General features: G+C 55.6%; 1 protein-coding gene across 6 annotated transcripts; it reads right to left on the bottom strand.

Annotated features, from left to right (window-relative positions):
* Window positions 1-5,395: 5,395 nt before the first annotated feature.
* On the bottom strand, window positions 5,396-16,963 carry CBLC (Cbl proto-oncogene C). Of its 6 annotated transcripts, XM_030299255.1 has the most exons (12): window positions 16,611-16,963; window positions 14,668-14,814; window positions 14,231-14,387; window positions 13,874-13,995; window positions 13,600-13,737; window positions 11,641-11,728; window positions 10,823-10,954; window positions 9,065-9,226; window positions 8,717-8,776; window positions 6,030-6,145; window positions 5,832-5,905; window positions 5,396-5,723 (listed from the first exon to the last, which is right to left on the bottom strand). In XM_030299255.1, exons 1-11 carry the CDS (start codon window positions 16,961-16,963, stop codon window positions 5,896-5,898), a joined length of 1,485 nt encoding a protein of 494 aa, XP_030155115.1. In that variant the 3' UTR covers window positions 5,396-5,723; window positions 5,832-5,895. The 6 variants fall into 6 exon arrangements, with proteins under 6 accessions (XP_030155115.1, XP_030155112.1, XP_030155113.1 ...); XM_030299252.1 differs by lacking the exon at window positions 16,611-16,963 and having other exon boundaries at window positions 14,668-15,477; XM_030299253.1 differs by lacking the exons at window positions 8,717-8,776; window positions 16,611-16,963 and having other exon boundaries at window positions 14,668-15,477.
* Window positions 16,964-21,974: the final 5,011 nt, after the last annotated feature.

Raw genomic sequence — 21,974 nt, 5'->3', positions numbered from 1 at the left:
GTTCGCGGCGGCGGCAGCGGGCGGCGATTGCCCGGGCTGCGGCTCCGGCGGCCGCGGGGCTGGGAGCGATCAGGCCCCGCCCCTGGCAGCCCCGCCCCGCCCCGCCCTCCCGAGCCCCCCCCCCCTTGAGTCCCCCCCACCTCAAACCCGGGCGCCCCGCCAAGACCTCCCACTGCCCGGAGCGGACCTCCCAGCGCCCGGCCCGGGCCCGGAGCGGGGCTCCCTCTGCCCCCAAGCTCTGGGCTGCCTGGCTCGGGCTGACCGGTGCCCGCGGCGGTGGCCTGACCGACCAGTCTAACCAGTGTCCTGGGCTGTGACCTCACCACCCCGCTGCGGCCGCCATCCCCCCCTAATTCGGACCAGGGGTCATCACGGCAGGTGACCGGGGCTTGCCCAGTTGATTTTACCCAGCTGACCCCGCACGACCAGTGAGTGGCCTGCACTGGCCTCTCCCAGGGTAACCGGTGGTTCCCAGCATGACCGGGGGCTTGCACTCCCCTCTCGCAGTACAACCAGCGGTGCCCCGCCTGATCGGTGGCCTAGAGCAGCTTCCTCCAGGGTCCCTGGTGAGGCTCTTCCCTGGAGCCCGTGCTAGGGGCTGCTTTCCTGTCTGACCAGTGGCCTGGAACCCATCAGTTCAATCTCTTAAATTTCACGGCCTTCAAACCTCAGTTCAGCCCGGGTCTCTGTGATGATGGGGGGAGGGGTGGGGAGAGCGAGTGCTGTGGGGTGCTCTTTCCTGGGCTCTCCTCCACTCCGTAGGGCCCTCCCTCTCTTCTCCCCATCCAGGGAATCCCAGGAATGCCACCCTCCTTCCTCCCTTCCTCTCCCCTTCACTCCCTCACAACCTTGGGGGGCAGGGCAGGAGAATTAGGCTGGAGGGAGCAGGTGAGAGGGGGAGGGGAGCAGGCTAGGGCACCTGAGGGGAGGAGGGAAGAGCAGAGCTGTGGGTTGGAAGGGTCACAGGTCAGATGGGGGGTCACAGATCAGACTGTCCAAAGCTTCTCACAAGCCAGGTCTGACTGGGGCAAAATCCTCTGGGGGTGGGGGTTGGGGGGCGGGAGAAATGTCACTGGTTATATAGGGAGTAGCTAGCCCTGGACACTGGTCAGAATGGGGGGGGAGTGGTCACTGGTAAGATGCCTTTGCCCATCAGACACGGAAGGAAGGCTTCAATTACAGGTCAGCTTGGGAGTTGTTGGTCAGACTGGTCAAGGTGCTACTTTCTTCTTTGGTGATACAGGAGAGCAACCGTTACACCGGCAGAAGAGACCCTTTAGTATTAGTCACACCATTGCCTCCTCCGGGATGCCCTCCCCGCTCCCTGGCTGGATCAAGGGCTCCCACAACCCCCTGGGCTTCCCCCACCCCAGTCCTGCACACTCTGGGTCATCCTGGAGATGACCACCACTCTGGGGATTCAGCTGTCCCCTCACTGGACTGTAAATCCATGAGGGCAGGGCCGGGGCGGTCTCTGTTGGTCACTGCTGTGTCCCCAGCATAAGGCCAGACACAGAGCAGGTGCTCAGGGAAGGTTTGCAGGGCTCAAAAGGCAGGAGCACACAGGCTCACTGGATCACCGCAGGACACATGATACAAAGTCACTCATGGACATGGGGTGCCTGGGTGGCTCAGTCGGTTAAGCATCTGACTTTGGCTCAGGTCAAGATCTTGCGGTTTGTGGGTTCGAGCCCCGTGCCAAGCCCCGTGTTGAGCCCCGTGTTGAGCCCCGTGTTGAGCTCTGTGCTGACAGCCTGGAGCCTGCTTCAGGTTCTGTGTTTCCGTCTCTTCTCTGCCCTTCCCCCGTTCGTGCTCTGTCTCTCTCTCTCTTTTTCTCAAAAATAAATAAACATTAAAAAAAAATCACACTCACTCCTGGACAAATACACCTTCAAGGGCTCCCTGGGACCAGCTCACACACTGCGACCCCCGACACCCACTCCCCAGCTCTTCTGGCTCCCGCTCGTGCCCCTGTTGCTTGGGCTGGACCCTAGTTGGCACCCTCTCATCAGTCCATCTTCCTCAAGAATCCAACCAGCCAAGGGTCTAGGTGGAGAGAAGGACTGGTGTGGAGTGTGAATGAGGGAGGGAAGGCATAAATACCAGCCACAGTCCCTCACAGACCTGCGGAAACGGGTACCCTAACGTCATCTGCCCTCATCCCCTACAATTTCTTCCCACAAAACAGCCGGAGGGATCCCGTTAAAATGGGAGTCAACCCACATCACTCTTCTGCTCAGAATCATTCCAGGGTTCCTCCCAAAGTAAAAGCTAAAGTCTACTCGATGGCTCACCAGGTCCTCAATCCTTGGTACCTCCCTGACCCCATCGTTCTTTCTCTTCCCCTTTGCTAGCTCTGCTCTTGCCACGCTGGCCACTTTGCTTCCGTGCCATTCCTCCGATGCCAGCCGTGTGCTGGCCTCAGGACCTTTGCACTTGCTCCTCCCTCTGCCCGGACATTCTTGTCCACACAGCTCCCTCCTTTGCTGGCTTCAGAGCTCTTCTCCAACATCACCCTCATCAGTTTCCCTTGACCATCTTATTTCAAATAGCAATTCCTGCTATCCCAGCCATTCCTCATTTCCCTTATCTTACTACATTTTCCCTCCATAGCACTGATGCAACATGCTTATGTTTTATTGTTTGTCTTGCGTAGAACATAAGCCCTAAGAGAACCGAAACTTTGTTCTGTTTACCACTGAATCTCCAGCGCCTAGAACAGTGCTTGGCAGGAGGAACAGAGTAAATACGAATGGAATAAACGAATTTCCCAGTCCCATCCTTCCTGTCTCATGTGTATATAGTACACATTTCATATTTATTTATTTATTTTTTATAACTATTTTTTTCTATGTATTTGAAGCACAGTAAAAAAAAAAATTGGTACACTTTGGAAATTCAGTGGCATAGTTATTTAATTTTTTAAATGTTTATTTATTTTTGAGAGAAAGAGAGAGAGAGAGAGAGAGAGAGAGAGAGAGAAATCCCAAGCAGGCTCTGTGCTGTGAGTGCAGAGCCCGATGCCGGGCTCGAACTCACAAACTGTTGAGGTCATGACCTGAGCCGAAATGGGAGAGTTGGCCGCTTAACCGACTGAGCTACCCAGGTGCCCCCACATTTTATTCATTTCATTTTGTTTTAGGGAGAGAGCGGGGGGGGGGGGGGGAGTGGTGCAGAGAGAGCCCGACACGAGGCTCCCTCCCGTGACCTTGGGTTCATGACCTGAGCCGAAATCGAGAAAGAGTCTGACGTGCAATGGACTGAGCCTCCCAGGTGCCCCCGGTGTCACCACTTACGCGTTGTCATTAACAAGCCTCATTTTTCCTCTGCAGCCCCTCCCCCCCTCCCCCATCCTCAGCTTCCCTTTCCAGGTTGCTTGCCCTCAACAGTGGCCCTGGAAGCAGATGATTCTCCTTTTGAAGTCCATTTAGGAAGGGCAGGTGTAGCCCAAGTTTATGTCCTCACGCTTAAGTCATTCCCCTCGCTTCAGCTTATTCCGCGGGCCTTTCATCGTCTCCCGTCATCGCAAGAAAGGCGACTACAGTACAGAAGGTATTCCCAGGGAGAGACCACAGTCACGTAACTTTGATCACCGTAGATTGTTTTCACTGTTCTTTTTCGTCGTTAGGTGTTGCTCATATCTTCGTGTACCTAGCTTGTGAATTAGACTGTATCGCAGGTTTGTCCAGACATCCACGCACTAAGTCGCTAGTCAAAAACATGAAGTGTGGCTGCTGTTCGATACCCTCTGTGGTTGCAGGCATCCGGTCGGGGTCTTGGAACCGTCCCCCTCGTGGATAAGGGGGACGAGTGTGCCCATCATTGTACACACACTGTGTGACGGTCCACTTTAAACTAGTTCACAGCTTGGGCAACACGGGATCAGGATATGTTTGGAGGGCAATGGTGATTCCCCCGTCATTCCAGATTTGCGTCTGGAGGATGGAACTATCGGGAGTCTGTGTTGTCTTGGAGGTCACTGTGTGTGCATTTGGGTTGGACAACAAGAGTTAGCTGTGCAGGGAAAGTTTAGATAAGAACTTAAAAAAAAAATGTTTTCTATTTATTTATCTTCAAGTAATCTCTGCACCCAACGTGGAGGCTGAGCTCACAATCCTGAGGTCGAGAGTCACACGCTTTTCCTGAAAGTGTTCGACATGTATTCATCTTTGAGAGAAACAGAACGTGAGTGGGGAGGGGCAGAGAGCGAGGGAGACGCAGAATCCGAAGCGGGCTCCCCGCTCTGAGCTGTCAGCACCGAGCCCGACGTGGGGCTCGAACTTGCGAACCGTGAGATCATGATCTGGGCTGAGACCAAGGGTTGGATGCTCAACTGACGGAGCCACCCAGCTGCCCCCGTCCTGCTATGCTTTGAATCAGGAACTAATAATGCCAAAACGCGGGGACTGGTTTCTCTGGGACACGTTCTATTTTCCTAAGATGCCTGCGACGGTATCTCTCGTTCCATATCTCGTTCCAGCCCCATCTTGACGCTCCACTGAGAGGGGGGGGTCTAGGTCCCTTCCTCTTACATCTGTGCCCTTTGGGGACTCACGTGTAAGGATGAGAACGGGGCAGGGGTGATGCTGCAGGACTCCCAAGATTAGGTAGCCTCTGCCTGGGTCACTAGAAACCTCTCCATCAAGCCTTCAGCCACCACGTAAGCAGCCAGACTGCCTCAGGGGACCACCTAAACTAGAAGCTAGGCCACCACCCAGAGAGGTGTGATTGCACCCTGCCCAGAACCACAGGGCCGAGCCCTTCCCCAAATCCTGGCCCAGGAGAGATTGTGTTCCCTTTCACGGCTCACTTTCCCATCCTGGTTCTCTAAAATCATTCCCCTCTGCACGGGGATACCTTCCCCACATCTTTTCAGTCCCAGCTCGGACGTCTCCTCCTGGAGGCCCTCCCTGACCTCCCAGGCGGGGTCAGCTGCCCGCTCTGAGCCCCTGTAGCGTCCCGGTTTCCCCCATCCCAGCCCTGCCCACTCTGGGTCGTCACTGTCTGTCCCCCACTGGACTGTGAGCCACCGGAGATGGGGGGGGGGAGGATAGTGATTACTGCTCCGTGCCAGCCTCATCCAGCCTGGGCTGGGCACAGGGCAGGGCAGGGCTCACGGTTTAAACCGAAGCGGAGGGAGGCTTGAACCTCCGAGATGAGTGAGGAGGTAGGGAGACACTTCTTCAGTTTGATTTGGACTGGAAATCACTGTTACTCTGGGAGAAGATCCCAGGGAGGGATGGAAGAAAGAGAAGGTTAGGAACGCTGGGCAAGACCAGGTGTGTAACTCTTAAAGAAACGAGAGATCTTTTGGAGTAGGGGCTCGGGACTTGGATATCTGGGCCTGGGTTCAGGAATTAGTATTATTTTTTCATTAATGGGGTGAGGGGGTTGGTTGCCTGATTCTGTGAAAACTTGGGACTCCGGGCTCCTGGGTCTGAGGGAGGAGGCTGGCGGCCTGGACTGTTGGGTCTGAGGGAGGAGGCTGGAGGACTGGACTCCTGAATCCAGAAGAGCTGGGCTCCCCACCATTGCCCCTCCAGACCCCTGGATTCAGCAGGTGGCGATCAGGCCTCAAGGACCACCTGTTCCCAATGTCAAGCTGCCCCCTGGTGGCTGCTATAGTTTTCTCCACACATCAGGCGACAGACCAGGCTTGGCAGTTTATTATTCACAAACCCCCTGCAGCCCCTGGGGCTCCCTTTAGCAGCACGTGTGGTGCCCTGCAAGGCAGAAAGAGAGGTGGGTCAGATAGTATCCCAGTCAGGTTGGGGGACAGGGCAGGGCCAGGCCGAGGGAACCTGGCCAGCGCTGGGGTGGGGTCGACTCACCAGCCCCCATGCCTGGGCAGCGATCACGGGCCCCACGGGGGCAGCCGGAGGGGTGACTTTTCCTTTAGGAGTTTCTGCAGTGGAGAGAGTTTGAAGAGGGGCTATTGATTTTCTGGAACCAGTGTTTTTCCCTTCTGCCCCCCATCCCATCTTCCTTCAGACCTGGGAGCCCTGGACCCCAGCTGCCTCTCCACTCACCCTGTGGCTCCCTCCCTGGCCTGAGGGTTGGAGGTGATTTCCCATGGGGCTAAGGCCACAGTCTTAATTCTTGGCAAGGGTAGAGGGCCCTGAAGTCTGGGGAGGGCCAGAGGTACCTGGAGGGGAGGAGATTAAGAAGTGTCACAGCTGAGCTGCAGTGAACTGTCATTTCATAGGCCCAGATGGTGGTAACACATGGGTGGCTGGGGCCAGGAGGAGGGAGGGACAGCCCAACAGTCTCGTCCTTGTCCATGCTGCTTTTTTCCCTAGCACCTCTGGCTCGAGTAGGAAGTTCTGTCCGTCCGTCCATTCATCCATCCTTCCATCCATCCATCCTCCCTCCCTCCCTCCATCCTTTCCACCCACCCGTCCATCCATTCATCTTTCCATCCATCCATCCATCCATCCATCCGTCCGTCCATCCATCCAACTCACAAGCATTCCCGGAGCATCTACAGTGTGGGGCCAGGCACCCTTCTAGGCTCTGAAGAGACAGCCATGAACCAGGCAGACAAAATCTCTGTCCTCATGCCGCTGATAAATTTACCGAGCAAAAGACCCACCATGAGTAATCAATGCGTGAACAAGGAACTATCCACAGAGTATTAAGTGACCTTCAGGGAACTGGAATAGGCCCGGGGAGAGTGGGGGGTGGCTGGGGAAAACCTCTTAGAAGGAGGGCGATGGAACACAAGGCTGACTGTGACAAGAATGTAGGCAGAGGTCCTGTGGTGGGTGGTGGGCTTATGGCCTGTTAGGACAGCAGTAGTCCCCTGTTGCTGAAAAGGAATTGGGGGGGATGGTAGGAGGTCAGAGAGGTGGAGACGGGTCAGGTCTCCAGGCCCTGTGAGCTGTGGAGGGTATGTTGGCTTTTTCTTGGAGCCCTGGCGGACTTAGTGGGGGCTTCTGAGAGGTCAGGGAGGGGTATGATCCAGGTTACGTAACCCAGGCTTGCTGACTTCATCGGGACCTGTGGGGCCCACGCCGGGCTGATTGCCACTCTCCACGTGGAGACAGCGAGGACGGGAGAGGTCCCCAGTGGCCAGCAAGGGGCCAGGGTCCCGCCGAATGACGATCTTGCTGCCTAGGGCTGGGTTTCTCAGACGGAGAACAGCACACGCAAACCGTACCCACATTGCCACTGGCCTCTGCCATGATGCCCATTTCACAGACAAGGGAAGAGAGGCCCACAGGAGTGGAGGACAGAGTCTGGAGTCTCGAGCCGCGGGCCTGGGATCCATTCCTGACCCTGTCATTTTGAGCCGATGGCCTCCACATCTCTGAGGCTCGGTGTCCCGTGCTTTACGGCAGGGATCACAACAGTACCCACCTCACGGGGCTGTCATGACCATCAAAATTAATACACGAAACACAGGGCCGGGTGCCCAGCAACTCAGACACACGTTAACACGTTAACTATGCTCATTACGGCCGTCACTTTGCTGGGAGGCAGGACCCCCGGGGGCCATCCCTCTTACAGCATGTTTTGAAGAACCAAGGGGGTAGGAGTTGACTGGAATTTGAATCGGGCAGGGTTGGGGGAGAAGAGGAGAGGGCACGCCAGGCGGAGGGCACAGCCCGGGCCAAGGTGTGCCCACGTGGCCGGAGGCGCCCCCCCTCCCCCACCCCCCAGCCTGCCATCCTGGCCGCGTTCCCCCTCATTGTCCTCTGGGAGCCAGCTGAGTGCCTCCTAATGTTTCCATTTGCCTTGGGCTGCAGGTCTGGATCTGTTTTTAGCTTCCCTGGCTGGTGTCACCGCCACCCCCCTTCCTGCTGGCTCACTTGTTTGCTGCGGTCGAAATAATGTTCCCGGACTTCCTGAGCTGTTTGTTTGAAGACGCCTCTGTATTGATTGAATCTTATGTGTACTCAGCCTAACACAGATGGGCCCCTCCCCAGCAGGCCAGGGTCTCGGAAAATCCTGGGGTAGGAAGTAGGGGGTGGGGAGGAGCAAGAAGGCTGGGGCTTGCTTCGAAGATCAGCAGATAATGGTAGGGTTTTCTAAGCACCACGCCCCCTCCCCCCCCACCCCCCCCACCCCCAACACCAGGTTCTCTTGTATCAGCCTGTGAAATTTTGACGGGTACAGTCACCTCTCTGAGCTTTTTCTCCTCTGGAAAATGAGGAGGGGAGCATTTCTTTCATTTTTTGTTTACTTCACAGGGCTGTTGGGAAGGCTCTGTTCCCTGGATTCCTTGAAAGCCTATTTACTGAGCACCTACTATGTGCCAGGCACTGTTCTAGACTCTGGAGATCCAATGGAGAAGACGAAGTCCTAACCTTCGGGAGGGTGGCAACCGGCTGACGGTGACAGAAAATTATACGCTTCTGCCAGGTGGTGGAAAGAACTACGAAAATCAGCAGGGGGTGGGGGTGCTTTTTTTCAATAAAATGGGGGTGATCGGGGAAGGCCGCCCTGGGGAGGAGATGAGAGAGAGCAAGCCTGGGGGACAGGAGGCCCGGGCAGAGGGGACAGCTGGTGCAAAGGCCCTGGGATGAGACATGCCTGGGATGCTGGAAGGAGAGCCAGAAAGCTGGCGAGGGGTGGCGTAAGGAAGTGAACGAGAGGGCACAGAGGTGGTGGGTGCCAGATCGCCCAGCACCTGGTCAGTGGGTGCCGAGGGGGAGCGCAGGACCTGGTGCCCCTGAGGGACCCCGGAGCTGAACCAGACCAGCACCTGACTCACCATTTTCAGCCGGCCTGTAGCTGGGGACACATTCAGCTGAGGGGGGGCTGAGGAAACCACCTGGGGGTGATGGAGGGTGGGGAGGGGACTGTAAGTTGCCGTTTGCTTCCTACCTACGTGTCCTTCTGCTTAGAGTCCCAGCATTCGGGCACTCTTCCAGGCTTTGGAGATACAACAGAGAATAAGGCAAGGGCCTAACGCTCAGGGGAGTTTCATCTGAAGAAAGCCAGAGCCCCAGACCCTTGGGAAAGCAAAAGTCCAGGCCCCTAGGACCCGACTCCTGTCGCTAGCCCCCTCCTCCCTCAGATCCAGAGGTTCCAGCTCCAGCTCCTGCCTGGCCCTGCTTACCTGCCCCAGCTCCTCCTCCCCATCTTCCTGGTCACTGCCGGACCTCAGGTACTCGGCAGCGGCCGTGGCATCCTCCGGCTTCTCTTGAAATTGATGGATACTCACGGCCTCTTGGCCCTTGATCTCGCCGCGGCAGAAGGGGCACGTCTGGCTTTCAAAGTTCTGGGGGTGGGATGGGAAGGGATATAGGGTCAGGGTCTCCCTGTCCCTAGGACCACAAGGGCCATCTTGTCCCTTAGGACCACAAGGGCCTTCCTCCCCACCAGAGGGTGTGCTGAGGACAGATGGAGGGAAACAGAGGGAGAGGAGTCAGGCAGAGAGGGGCCGGGACGTGCAGGACTGACGGGAAGGGGGGCGGGAGCCAAATGGGGTCCGGAGGGGCACAGAAGCAGATAGCCCAGGGGAGCCGGGTGTTGTTGGGGTCTCAGCTGTCCACGGTGATGATGCTGTTGCCTAGGAATGCCTGAGCACTGGCCTGGGCCCATGTTAATCGTGGGGAGCCCCACAGACATCCGCCCCACCACCACCGCTGGGGCCAAACTTGTTGTGGCTCCACCGGCCCCTGTGGGTCTTAGGATCATAGGACCCACCTCATCAACAACCACCAGTGAGCTCTGAAGACCAAGGTCGATTACCCATAGGTCCTGGGGGGTACGCAGCCTGCCTGGGGCCACACGGTGAGGTCCCAGGTAGAGACGGAGGGAAGACACACGCACCAGGGGGGCTCTGCCTTTATTAGGGGCTGAGTGGGGGGGGGTGCCTTGGAATTCATGGGTTCATTCTCTATTGGTGAATTTAAGGCATTGGGCTGTGGGAAGGGAAAAGCGGGGTCACTTAAGGGGTCAGCTGGCTAGGTTTTCCCGGGTTGTCTTTCTTTCTTTCTTTCAAAAAAAATTTTTCCCCAATGTTTATTTATTTATTTTGAGAGAGAGAGACAGACACCCAGAGCATGAGCCGGGGAGGGGCAGAGGGAGCGGGAGACACAGAATCCGAAGCAGGCTCCAGGCTCTGAGCTGTCAGCACGGAGCCCAACGCGGGGCTCCAACTCACGAACCGCGAGATCATGACCTGAGCCGAAGTCGGAGGCTTAACCAACTGAGCTACCCAGGCGCCCTTTCCCCCCACCCCCACTCCGGGTTTTCTTAAAGGGGAACTTCATGTGGGGTGGCCTGTTTCCTTATTCGGGTCATTTTGCTAGGACCTGCATCCTACAGCCCTACAGTGAGTGGGGCAATGTGTATTCAAGAATGTCCTTGAGACGCATGCCTCAGCCATCACAAGCTTGCAAACACTTCCATTACAATCACAAAGCTTCGCGTCAGGCACCTACCATACACAGGGGCCACTGCCCTCTTTCCCCAAGGGCTTGGATCCTCACCATGGCTCTTGGGAGGTGACTACTATCAGCCCGGTTCTCCCGAGGAAGAGGCTGAGGCTCAGAGAGGTGAAGCCACTGGCCCCAGGTCACCCAGCCAGGGAACAAGGAGCCCTTTCCGCTAATAAGGAAGCCAGAGAACGAAAAGCGGAGGCGAGAGATGTAGGGCAAGACAGAGACAGAGACACAGAGGCGGACAGATGGGCTCCTGTTCATTGTTCCCAAGTGACCCTGAGCCAATCTCTGCCTCTCCCCGGGCCTCAGTTTCTCCATCTGATCCCTGAGGCGTGATCCCTCATGCTAGGGACCTCTAGCATGAAGGTGGAGGCTGGGGGTGAGGGGTGGGGGGAGACTGGGCGGGAAGGCAGGGCGGTCGGACCCACCTGCCAGGTAGCCAGGCAGCTGCCACAGAGCAGGTGTCCACATGGCTTGATTTTCACGTCCTTGTCCCTCTCGGTACAGATCTTGCAGAGCTCAAACGTGGAGTCCATGGCCCAGTACAGCTTCAGCTGCTCCTAGGAGGCCAGAAGATGGGGAGGATGGAGAGGGGTGGTGTTAGCCATGGGGATCCAAGTCAGGCCACAGGACGAAAGTCCCGAACGTCTGTGCCAGCCCCGAACCCTCCTAAGTCCAAGGCCGTGTATCCGGCGGCCTCCTACCTGTACCTGCCTATGACACTTGTTCCCTGGGGTGGTCTCTATGCAGGGTTGCCAGACTGAGCAGCTAAAAATATAGGATGCCCTGTTATGTTTGATTTTTAGGTAAACAATGAACCTATTTTGGGGTTTAAGTATATCCCAAGGGTTCTGTGGGATATACTTATACCAAAAGATTTCCTTTGTCGTTTCTCCCTCGCCCGTGGGGTGGCTGTGAAGACTACACTGATACAGGGGCTATCGTCAGTGAAGGGTCAAGTGCATTAGCCGTTCTGACAACCTCAGCAGTATCATTTCCTGGTTGAATCCCCACAAAACCCCCCGGGGAGGGGGCAGGACGAGGTGTCTTTTCCAGAGAAGGAACAGAGGCCCAGAGAGGCCAAGTGATTTACCCCCAGGTCATGTGGCCACCGCACCAGCACGGAAACCCACGGCCTCTGGGATTCTAGGCCTGAGTCTCTAGGGAGAGAACTCCTGAGTTAAGGCCTTCGGGGGGCACAGTACGCAGGGACAGGGACAGGGCCGGTGGCAGGCCTGGGCCTCACCTCCGACACATGGATGCGCTGATGGGGCTCCATCTGGCAGAGTTCAGTCAGGTCTGGGTTGTGGTTCTTCCCATCTGGGTAGAGGAAGCTGGGCGAAGGAAAGACGGGGGTACCGAGGGCCATCTGATACTCCTCACCCCAGACATGGGCCCAGAGCCCCCCGGATGAGCATCGCTCCCAAACCCATCGTTGGCCTGGGGATCTTTTCCCTCCCCTCTCCTCAAATTGGGACTTTCCAGGGCAAGCTGTGACTCCTCAGGCCCCGGGGCAGGGCCGTGTCCCCTCAGACTCCCCAAAAAGGGCACACGAGACCTCAGTGGCTGAAGCTCTGGAAACACAAACTCAGATCAGCAAGAACCAGGAAACTGATTACATCCTAGGCTTTGACCTCCCAGAGTACCCCCCCCCCCCCGCCACGTCCCTGTCCTCGAGTGTTCGGGCTCAAGCAGAAGACATCTTTGGGGCGCCTGGGTGGCTCAGTTGGTTAAGCATCCGACTCTTGATTTCAGCTCAGGTCATGATCCCAGGGTCGTGGGTGCCTAAGTACAAGCCTGGGATGTGCCGTATAGAGAAAATATGGGTGTCAGATGAGCTTCGTTGAGACGTGAGCTCACTGTGAAAGTATCAGTTATATATATATATATATTAAAACATGTTTTTTAACGTTCATTTATTTTTGAGAGAGAGAAAGGGGGGGGGCGAGCAGGGGAGGGGGAGAGAGAGAAGGAGACACAGAATCCGAAGCAGGCTCGGGGCACGGAGGTGTGAGCACAGAGCCCGACACGGGGCTGAAACTCATGAACTGTGAGATCATGACCCGAGCCGAAGTCGGACGCTTAACCGACTGAGCCACCCAGGCGCCCCTCAACTGTATATTTAAAAAGGTGTCTTCAGGGGTGCCTGGGTGGCTCAGTCGGTTAAACGTCCGACTTCAGCTCAGGTCACGATCTCGCGGTCCGTGAGTTCGAGCCCCGCATCGGGCTCTGGGCTGACGGCTCAGAGCCTGGAGCCTGCTTCCGATTCTGTGTCTCCCTCTCTCTCTGCCCCTCCCCCGTTCATGCTCTGTCTCTCTCTGTCCCAAAAATAAATAAACGTTAAAAAAAAAAAAATGTAAAAGGTGTCTTCAGACACAGACACACAAAAAGGTTACTATTGGTTACCAATCAGGTAGCAATTGGTTGACAAAAATGTGACCAGATGGGGCGCCCTGCTGGCTCGGCAGGTACAGCATGTGAAGATCTCTGGGTCGTGAGTTCAAGCCTCACGTTGAGTGTGGAGCCTACTTAAAATTAAAAAAAGAAATGTGACCAGAATCTTGCAGGAAACCGAGCCGGTATTTCCCCTACGAGCAACAGCTCAGTATTCAATAATCTAGTGTTTACAGCGACTTTATAGAACAGAACTACCATAAACAATGAGAACGGACTGCATAGCTATCTCAGATCATATCATATCAACAGGACTAATAAGATAGCTCTGGCCAAAGGCTCAGGATGAGACTGGGGAACCTCACCTGCCTTTTTTCTCCTCCTTTCCTACCCAAGGCAGCTTCTGATCGAGGGGCTGTGGGGCAGCCAAGGTTACAGGTTGAAAACACCGGGTCTAGCTGCTTGCCCAGTGTTCTTTCTGCTTTAACCGTCTAGATTCTAGAATGGGATATGGATGTCTAGAAGCGAAAGCTGTTCAGCAGAATTCCAAGGAATAGGCCAGTGAAGCCAGTTCCCCACACACTTCTCAGAGCTGCCTGGAGCCCACGTAGCAGCTTTCTCTGAACTGGAAAAGGCGCCCCTTCCTCTGGGCCCTCGTCTGCCACCTACTGGAACACCACGGTATTGCAACTTTATAATGTGGGCCGTGTGAACCGCGCGCCCTCAGAGCGATCTGGGGCCGCGTGCAACGGGCACCGCCTTTCGAAGTGCATTCTGCCGCCACCCTCCACCTGCCAGGACGGCGACTCACAAGCCTTCCCTTTGTCCGTCCAGGAGTGTCTGGAACAGGGGCTTGTTGAGAGAAATGGTCTGCAGGATACTGCCGTCTGAGTTCACGAATCCAATGGCCCATTGTCCCAGGTGAGTGCAGCTGGGCCGGAAGATGTAGCTGGCGGGAGAGGTTGGTAAGGGGGTGAGGGTGCGATCACCGCTGCCCCATCCGGGAATTCCCATCCCCTCATTCTGCTGGGGATCCGGGTGTCCAAGTTCTCGTCCTTTATAACCTAGCTTCCTGGCCCTTTTACCTGCCTGGCTTGTCTCTGCAGGCCTGCAGACGCGCTTGAACCTCATCGTACGTGAGGAAGGCCACGTAGCCCGGGTGGTTGACCGCCAGGAGCTGCCAGTTCTTGAGGAGTGTCGGCCAAGGCTGGAGCGGGGCAGCGCTGGGGTCACGGAGGGGCCGAGCAAGGCACACCCAGTGCCTCCCGGGGTCTCGGAACCCAGCCACGTTGCTTACACCCGTCGTGGGCCTCAGGAATTCCGTACACAGAAGACCCCAGACGCTCCCTTCCCCGGGACCCGGGAATCTGAGATCCCAGCCCCCTCTTCCCTCAGACCCATGTTCCCAACCTCTCCTTCCCCCAGCCCTGGCCTTCCCTGACCTGGAAGAGCCTGGTAAAGATGTCAAACTCGAAGATGGACACGTGGCCGCTGCAAGTGAGGTTGATGGTGGAGCGCAAGGCCAGGCCCGTGGAGCCTGATTCCACCGGGTGGCAGGTGCACAAGATGGACTCAAACTCAGCCCAGGTCAGGACACAACTGGAAGGGGGGCGGGGAGCACACAGCTGAGGCCTCCAGGAACCTAGCATGGGAGGGCCTCTAGGGAGGAGGGGGCTGGGGGCTGGACCCCTGGGTCTGAGGGAGGAGGGGCTATGGGCTTGGACCTCTGGGTCTGAGGGAGGAAGGGGCTGGGGGCAGGACTCCTGGGTCCGAGGGAGGAGGGGCTGGGGGGCGGGGCTGCCTGGACTCCTGGGTCCCCAGGCAAAGACAGGATGAGGCTCCAGGAACTACGGGGCCCGGGGAACAGGTGCTCACTCACCGGGCGCCGCAGTGCCCCCTCCAGAAGCTGTGGGCTGGGGCCTTGGCGAGCTGGTACGTGTGTCCACAGTACTTTCCACCGGGGAAGAGTGCGCTCAGTTCCGCATGCATGTAGCGGAAGATGAGGGCCAGCTTGGCCAGCTGTCGCCTGCAAGGATGGGCTCTGAGGGCCTGGGCTGGACCTCGGGGCTCGCGCTGGCACCTGTGCCTGCTGTGGGGGACTCTACCCACAGGGACCAGGCCCCCAGGCTCTGGCAGGGTGGAGTCCATCCCGAGACAGCCTATCACAGTCCTGACGCCTCCCCTCTGCGAACCGCGGTTTCCTCCTCTGGGAAGGAAAGGGAGGCGCTGCCCACCAGCCCAGCCATCCCCCAGCCTCCGGTGGGGCTGCAGGAGAAGCCCGGCCTCATCCGGCCTTGAGCCAGCTCGGCGGGATTCCTGACATCTGTTGTAGCCCACCAGCGCTGAGGGCGTTGACCGTGGTCTTGGAGCAGGTCGTGCTCGGGGGGCCTTCTTGTTTTTAGCAACACGGGGGGGGGGGGGGGGGTGTTTCCTTCTGCCAGCTGCCTCCCCGGGGTACTGGTCAGGACGTGGGGAGCAGCAAAGGGGAGCTCTGACACTAAACTGTGTCATTTTGGGGAGGTTCCTTTTTCCCCCCCTTAAGTCTCAGTTTCCTCAACTGTGAAATGGGCATGAGTGCGGGATAAGTACAGCCCCTGTCTTAGAGGGGAAGCTAAGAGGGATTCTTCCTTATCTCATGAGCACATAAAATGCCCAGCGACACCTGGCATACAGTTGGCACTCAGTACGTGTTAATCATTATTAGTTTGTATTATTTTATTCTTTTTATTTATTTTTTAAATATATGAGATTTAATGTCAAATTGGTTTCCATACAGAGTTTGTATTATTTTAAATGTATATTTAATTTTGAGAAAGGGAGAGCATGAGCAGTGGGGGGGGAGGGGGGGCCGGAGAGAGCCGGGGACAGAGGATCCGAAGCGGGCTCTCAGCTGTCAGCACAGCGATGCGGGGCTTGAACTCAAGAACCATGAGATCATGACCTGGGCTGAAGTTGGCTGTTTAACCGACTGAGCCCCCCAGGCGCCCCCAGGCGTGAATGTCTTAAGAGCCAATTCTGCACGCCAGAATAATTGTAACTGTGCCTTGGCATTTTCATTTGAAACACAGATGATGTTGTTATGAAGGGCATTCTTTTTATCACTTCCTTATAACAGTTTGGGTATTATAGTGACCTTTAAAAAATGATGGGTAGGTAAGTAGCGTGGCCTACACATTTCATTTCAGGATGAATCTAAGGAGACATTACGAAGTTTTTACAGGACATGGTTGAGAGCTTCCTGGTCCACACCTTGTTTTGTTCTGGGCTCTAGACCCCAAGCCTCGGCTACTCCTGACACTCAGGAGCCCCTTCCCCAGAGTTTAGAGGAGGGGGCTACAGACAAGCCCTAAGTCCTGAGCTAGCTGTTCTCAAGAACCAAGACGGGGAGGGGTGGGCAGGAGGCGGGGCTGTGTGTGTCCCCCTAGGCAAGGGCGGTGATGGGAATGTCAGTCCACCCCCTCCTCCTGCAAGAAGCTCCCTGGGGGCCCCGCATTCTCAGGATGTGTGTCTAGGCCTCTGGGAGAGTCGGGCAATTTGAAGAGGGCTGCTGGGTGGCCAAGAAAGAGGGGACATGGGGGGGTGGGGTTAAAGGCATAGGTGCCCAAAGAAAGAAAAACCTGGCTGGCTCAGTTTTCCAGGTTCCCCCAGGGGAGGGGGTTCTGACCTGGACTTCTGGGTCTGAGGGAGGAGGGGCTGGGGCAGGAATCCTGGGACTAAGGGAGGAGGAGCTGGGCGTCTGGACCCCTGGGTCTGAAGGAGGCCGGCGCTGGGGGCCCGGACTCGCGACCCCACCTTTTTCCTGGGGCAGGAGCCGCGGCTCACCTGAGTCCGGAGCCCTCCCGGAAGAGCTCGTCATTGGCACTCCTCCGACCCTGGGGTGCCAGCAGTGCCGCCACCTGCCTGCTCTTGGCCTCCAGGTTGTTAAGGTAGACGACGAGGAAGTCCCGCGCACCGCCGGGACCCTCGGGGCCGCCTCCGTCGGCCGCCCGCCGGGCGTGGGCCACCTCGCGCAGCAGCTGCGCGGTGCGGGGCAGCAGGTCCCGCATCGAGGGGGGACTGGAGGCAAGCCGGGGGTCCCCGAAGTGCTCTTCCAGGCGTTCCAGCAGCCTCACCGCCCGGCCGAGCGCGCGGGCCTCTTCCCGCTGCCGCCCCCAGGGGGCTGCCACCGCGGCCATGGGTCCCACGGCGTCCTGGGAGGTAGGCGTGCGGCTGGGAGACGTGCGGCCGGGCCCAGCCCAGGGTGGGGGCGGGGCCGGGCGCCAAAGGTGAGGGGGCGGGCCCAGCCCAGGGTGGGGGCGGGGTCGGGCGCCAAAGGTGAGGGGGCGGGCCCAGCCCAGGGTGGGGGCGGGGTCGGGCGCCAAAGGTGAGGGGGCGGGCCCTGGAGAACCGGGGAGGGGACCGCAGATACCGGTGTCTCCCAAGGGGGCGGAGCCTGGGGGATCTGGCCCCTGGGTTCCTAGAGATGGGGTTCCAAGTCTGCTCCCCCCGGGGCGCCTGGGTGGCTTGGTCGGTTGGGCCTCCGACTTCCGCTCGGGTCATGATCTCACAGCTCGTGGGTTCGAGCCCCGAGTCGGGCCCTGTGCTGACAGCTCGGAGCCTGGAGCCTGCTTCGGATTCTGTGTCTCCCTGTCTCTCTGCTCCTCCCCTGCTCTCTCTCTCTCTCTCACACACACGCACACACTCTCTCTCTCAAAAATAGATAAACATTAGAAAAAAAAAAAAAAGAAAGAAAGGCTGTTCCCCTAAAGAGACCTGGATGGGGTGGCTTGGGGGGGAGGGCGGAAACGAGAAGAGACTCTTCGATGGGCAGGAAGTGCAGGTACGATGCCTGGCCCAATTCTGGGACCGGTTGGAGGCTGGAGTCTCCAGGTTGCTTTGGAGGAAGGGTTCGGAGAGACCCGAGACTTTTGTGGGGGTGGGGGTAGGGCTGGGGGCTTAGTTATCCAAACTCTGCGGGGAGGTGAGTCCGGGAGGGAGCCCTCCTGAGTCTCTTGGACCCAGGTTTGGATCTTTGGCTGTGGCATAGGATTAGGAGCACTGAACTTTCTGGGAGGAAAGGTCAGGGAGATAGTTCGATGCCTTTGTCCCCGACAGGGAAAGCATACATTACCAGGTCCCTTGGTCCCCTGGGAGCAGGAGCTGGGTGCCTGAGGGAGCAGGAATTGGGCAACATCATTCCTGCGGCCCCACGTGAGGGGCCAGCGGGAAATCAGGCTAGAGTTGAGACACCCAGACTTCCAGAGGAGGTAGGCCCCTGGGTCCTCCAGGGGATCAGGTGGGAGGGTGGAGTTCAAAGGTGCGGGGATCCAGGTGCGTCTGGCAGGCTCGTGGCTGGAGGAGCGTGGTTTTGTCCCCAACCTGCAGCATCAGCTCTCCTCTGACTGTGCGCTGGGACCGCCACCCCGGGGGCGCCCAGGTCCGGGCCATCCCTGAGTCCCAGGCATCCCTTTGAGGTGGGGGAAGGGAAAGGGGGTTTAGGATGAGAACGGACCCTCTCCTTCCAACACCCTTTCCTACTCAGCTCACATCCCCTCCTAGAACCCGAGAATTCTTCGCTTAACGGGATCCTCGATGGTGGTATCTCTCCACCCTGGCAGAGACCCAGTCTTTACAGCAAAGATGGTGGGGTCTGCCTTCCAGCTCCTTGCGTTTCTGCCCTCTGCGCCTGTTTCCTCTTCCAGCAATAGGATGAGAAGCCTCTGGCCTGGCAAGAATTCAGATTTTTGACGATGCTAAGTGTCGATGAGGAGCTGACGGAAGTGTAAGTGGACAAATTAGTTGCACTAATTAGTTGGAGGGAGCATTTGTGTAACACCCATCAGACCTTGGACAGGGCACGTCCATTGCCGTCTACACCTGCTAGGGCTGGGGCTCCTAAACACATTTGCTTATATCGGGACATTACATACACCTGCCAAAGGAAAAAAAAAAAAAAAACAAAACCCAGTTTCACACGGTAATCCTTACCCTGACTATGTGCATGCGTTACAATAGCTTCTGTTCTGTTTAATTCCATTTCATTAAGGGGAAAATTGTGTCTACAACCCACTAAATTGGTTTCGCAACCCACTAATGGATCTTGTTGGGCAGTTTGAAAAATCCTGCCCTGAGAAACTCCAAGAGACGTGTTCAGGGATGTTAATTGCAGCCTTGTCGGAAATGGAGAAAACTGGAAACAAGGTAAGTCCATCACCAGGAGGGATGAATAAATTGTGATGTACTCTCACAAAGGCCTCCCACACAGAAGTTCAAATGAATGAACTGAATGCACATGTCAATAGTGTGAGTCATAAAAACAGACTGATGAGAGTACTGGGTTGAAGAATGCGCCCCACCCCCAAATTCAAGTCCCTTCGAACCTTATTTAGAAATGGAATGTGACCTTATTTAGAAATGGAGTGTTTGTGGATGTCATCAAGTTAAGATGAGGTCACACGATTAGGGTGGGCCGTAAATCCAATGTGATTGGAAATTTGGACACAGACACAGGTACCTACACGGAAGAAAACCGCATGATGTCAGAGGCAGAGATTGGAGCCAAGGAATGTGAGGAATTGTTGGCAAACACCTGAAGGTAGGAAGAGGCAAGGAAAGATCTTCCTCTAGAGCCTTCAAAGAGAGTATAGCCCTGCCAACATCTTGGTTTGGAGTTTCTACTTTCCAGAATTGGGAGAAAATAAATTTCTGGTTTATTTTTAATTTTACGTTTACTTATTTTTGAGAGACACAGCATGAGCAGGGAGGGGCAGAGAGAGAGGGAGACACAGAATCCGAAGCAGGCTCCAGGTTCTGAGGTGTCAGCACAGAGCCCGACGCGGGACTCGAACCCGCGAACCGTGAGATCCTGCCCTGACGTTGGATGCTTAACAGACTGAGCCACCACCCAGGTGCCCTAAATTTCTGTTGCTTTAAGCCACTCCATTTGTGGTCCTTTGTTACAGCACCCCTAGGAAACCAATACAATGAGTAAAAACAAACAAATCCCAGAAAAACAAGCAAGCAAACAAACAAATAAACAAACGAGAAAACACAAGTACAGAAGGATTACAGCACAGTGTCATTTATACCAGGCTTGAAAACATGCAAAACCGGTGCTATATATTATTTGAGGATACATCTGTATCAATGTGATAATAGTACGAAAACATGAAATGCAGGGTGAGGCAAAGGGAAAGCGTGGACTCTGAGAAGGATGTCATGTCATTAACGCTTTAATTTGAAAAATCTGGATCCGCTACGGCAAAGTGGCTAAGAGTGCATCTAGCCACATAGTGGATACAAAAACAGTGAATGATAGGGAAAGATCCGCAAGGTCATTGTCAGTCAGATGAAAATCAAAACTACAGTGAGATACCACTTCACACCTACTAGGGTGGCTGTCCTGGAAAAGACAGGCAGTAAGTGTTGGAAAAGCTGTAGAGGCATTGGAACCCTCATACACTGCTGGTGGGAATGTAAAAACGGGGCAGCTGCTTTGGAAAACAATTCGGCGTGTCCTCAAAATAGAGGACACAAAGAGAGTTTCTCGACGGCAACATAGAGTTACCGTATGACCCAGCAATCCCACTCCTATGCATATATATTCCAGAGAACTGAAAACATGCATCCACGCAGATATTTGTGGAAACAACCTAAATGCCCATCAACTGGCAGGTGGGTCAATTAAAAAGCAGGGTACCTGTGCAGTGGAAGATTGTTTGGCCATTAAAGGAACAAAGTACCGGGGCTCCTGGGTGGCTCAGTTGGTTGAGTGTCTGACTCTTGATTTCTGCTGAGGTCATGATCTCACGGTTCATCAGATGGAGTCACATGTCAGGCTGAGGGCTGACAGAGCAGAGCCTGCTTGGGATTCTCTCTCTCTGTCCCGCCCCCTCTCATGCTTGCTTTTGCGCTCTCTCTGTCTCTCAAAATAAATAAACAACAACAACAAGGAATGAAATACTGATACATGCTACATTATGCCAAGTGAAAGAAGCCAGTCACAAAATGCCATATACTGAAGGATTAAATTTATATAAAATGTTCGGAAGAGGAAAACCTGTAGAGACAGAAAGTATATTAGGGGTTGCCTGGGGCTGAAGGGGGTTGGGAAGAAATAGGGAGTGACTAGTAGTGGGTATGGAGTTTCTTTTGGGGGTGAAGACAGGTTTTTTTTTTTTAAATTTTTTAACGTTTATTTATTTATTTTTTGAGACAGGGAGAGACAGCATGAACGGGGGAGGGTCAGAGAGAGAGGGAGACACAGAATCTGAAACAGGCTCCAGGCTCTGAGCTGTCACCACAGAGCCCGATGCGGGGCTTGAACTCACGGACCGCGAGATCATGACCTGAGCCGAAGTCGGATGCTTAACCGACTGAGCCACCCAGGCGCCCCAAGACAGGTTTTTAAATTGATTGTAATGATGATCGCACAGCTCTTTGAATTTACTAAAACCATTGAATTGTACCCTTTAAATAGCTGAGTTGCATGGTGTATACATTATACCTCAATAAAGCTGTTTTATTTTTTTTAATTAAAAAAAAATTTTTTTAACGTTTATTTATTTTTGAGACAGAGACAGAGCATGAACGGGGGAGGGGCAGAGAGAGAGAGGGAGACACAGAATCGGAAGCAGGCTTCAGGCTCTGAGCCATCAGCCCAGAGCCCGACGCGGGGCTCGAACTCACAGACCGCGAGATCGTGACCTGAGCTGAGGTTGGAGGCTTAACAGACTGAGCCACCCAGGTGCCCCTAAAGCTGTTTAATTTAAAAATTTTATTTATTTTGAGAGAGAGAGAGAGAGAGAGGGAGAGTGAGCAGGAGAGGGGCAAGAGGAGAGGAGAGAGAGATCTCAAGCAGGCTCCATGCTGTCAGAGCAGAGCCCAGCTCAGGGTTCAGTCCCACCAACTGGGAGATCATGACCTGAGCTGAAATCCAGAGTCAGTAGCCGCTAAACCAACAGAGCCACCCAGGTGCCCCTCAATAAAGCTTTTTAAAAAGTGGAGGCCAGGGGCGACTGGGTGGCTCAGTCGGTTAAGCGGCTGACTTCGGCTCAGGTCATGATCTCGCGGTCCGTGAGTTCGAGCCCCGCGTCGGGCTCTGTGCTGACAGCTCAGAGCCTGGAGCCTGTTTCAGATTCTGTGTCTCCCTCTCTCTGCCCCTCCCCCATTCATGCTCTGTCTCTCTCTGTCTCAAAAATAAATAAA

The sequence above is a fragment of the Lynx canadensis genome, chromosome E2 (genome assembly GCF_007474595.2).
Source record: "Lynx canadensis isolate LIC74 chromosome E2, mLynCan4.pri.v2, whole genome shotgun sequence".
Taxonomy (NCBI): domain Eukaryota; kingdom Metazoa; phylum Chordata; class Mammalia; order Carnivora; family Felidae; genus Lynx; species Lynx canadensis.
Note: the sequence above shows the minus strand (reverse complement) of the source record. Positions and strands in the feature narration are given on the sequence as shown.

What these genes read in the sequence shown, in the direction of transcription:
- CBLC (XM_030299250.1), bottom strand. Translation starts at nt 15,299, where the DNA reads ATGACACAGTTTAGTGTCAGAGCTCCCCTTTGCTGCTCCCCACGTCCT. An exon ending in TGCAGAGACAAGCCAGGCAG is followed by an intron (nt 13,738 to 13,873) that starts GTAAAAGGGCCA and finishes CTCTCCCGCCAG; the next exon opens with CTACATCTTCCGGCCCAGCT. An exon ending in GACGGACAAAGGGAAGGCTT is followed by an intron (nt 11,729 to 13,599) that starts GTGAGTCGCCGT and finishes TCCTTCGCCCAG; the next exon opens with CTTCCTCTACCCAGATGGGA.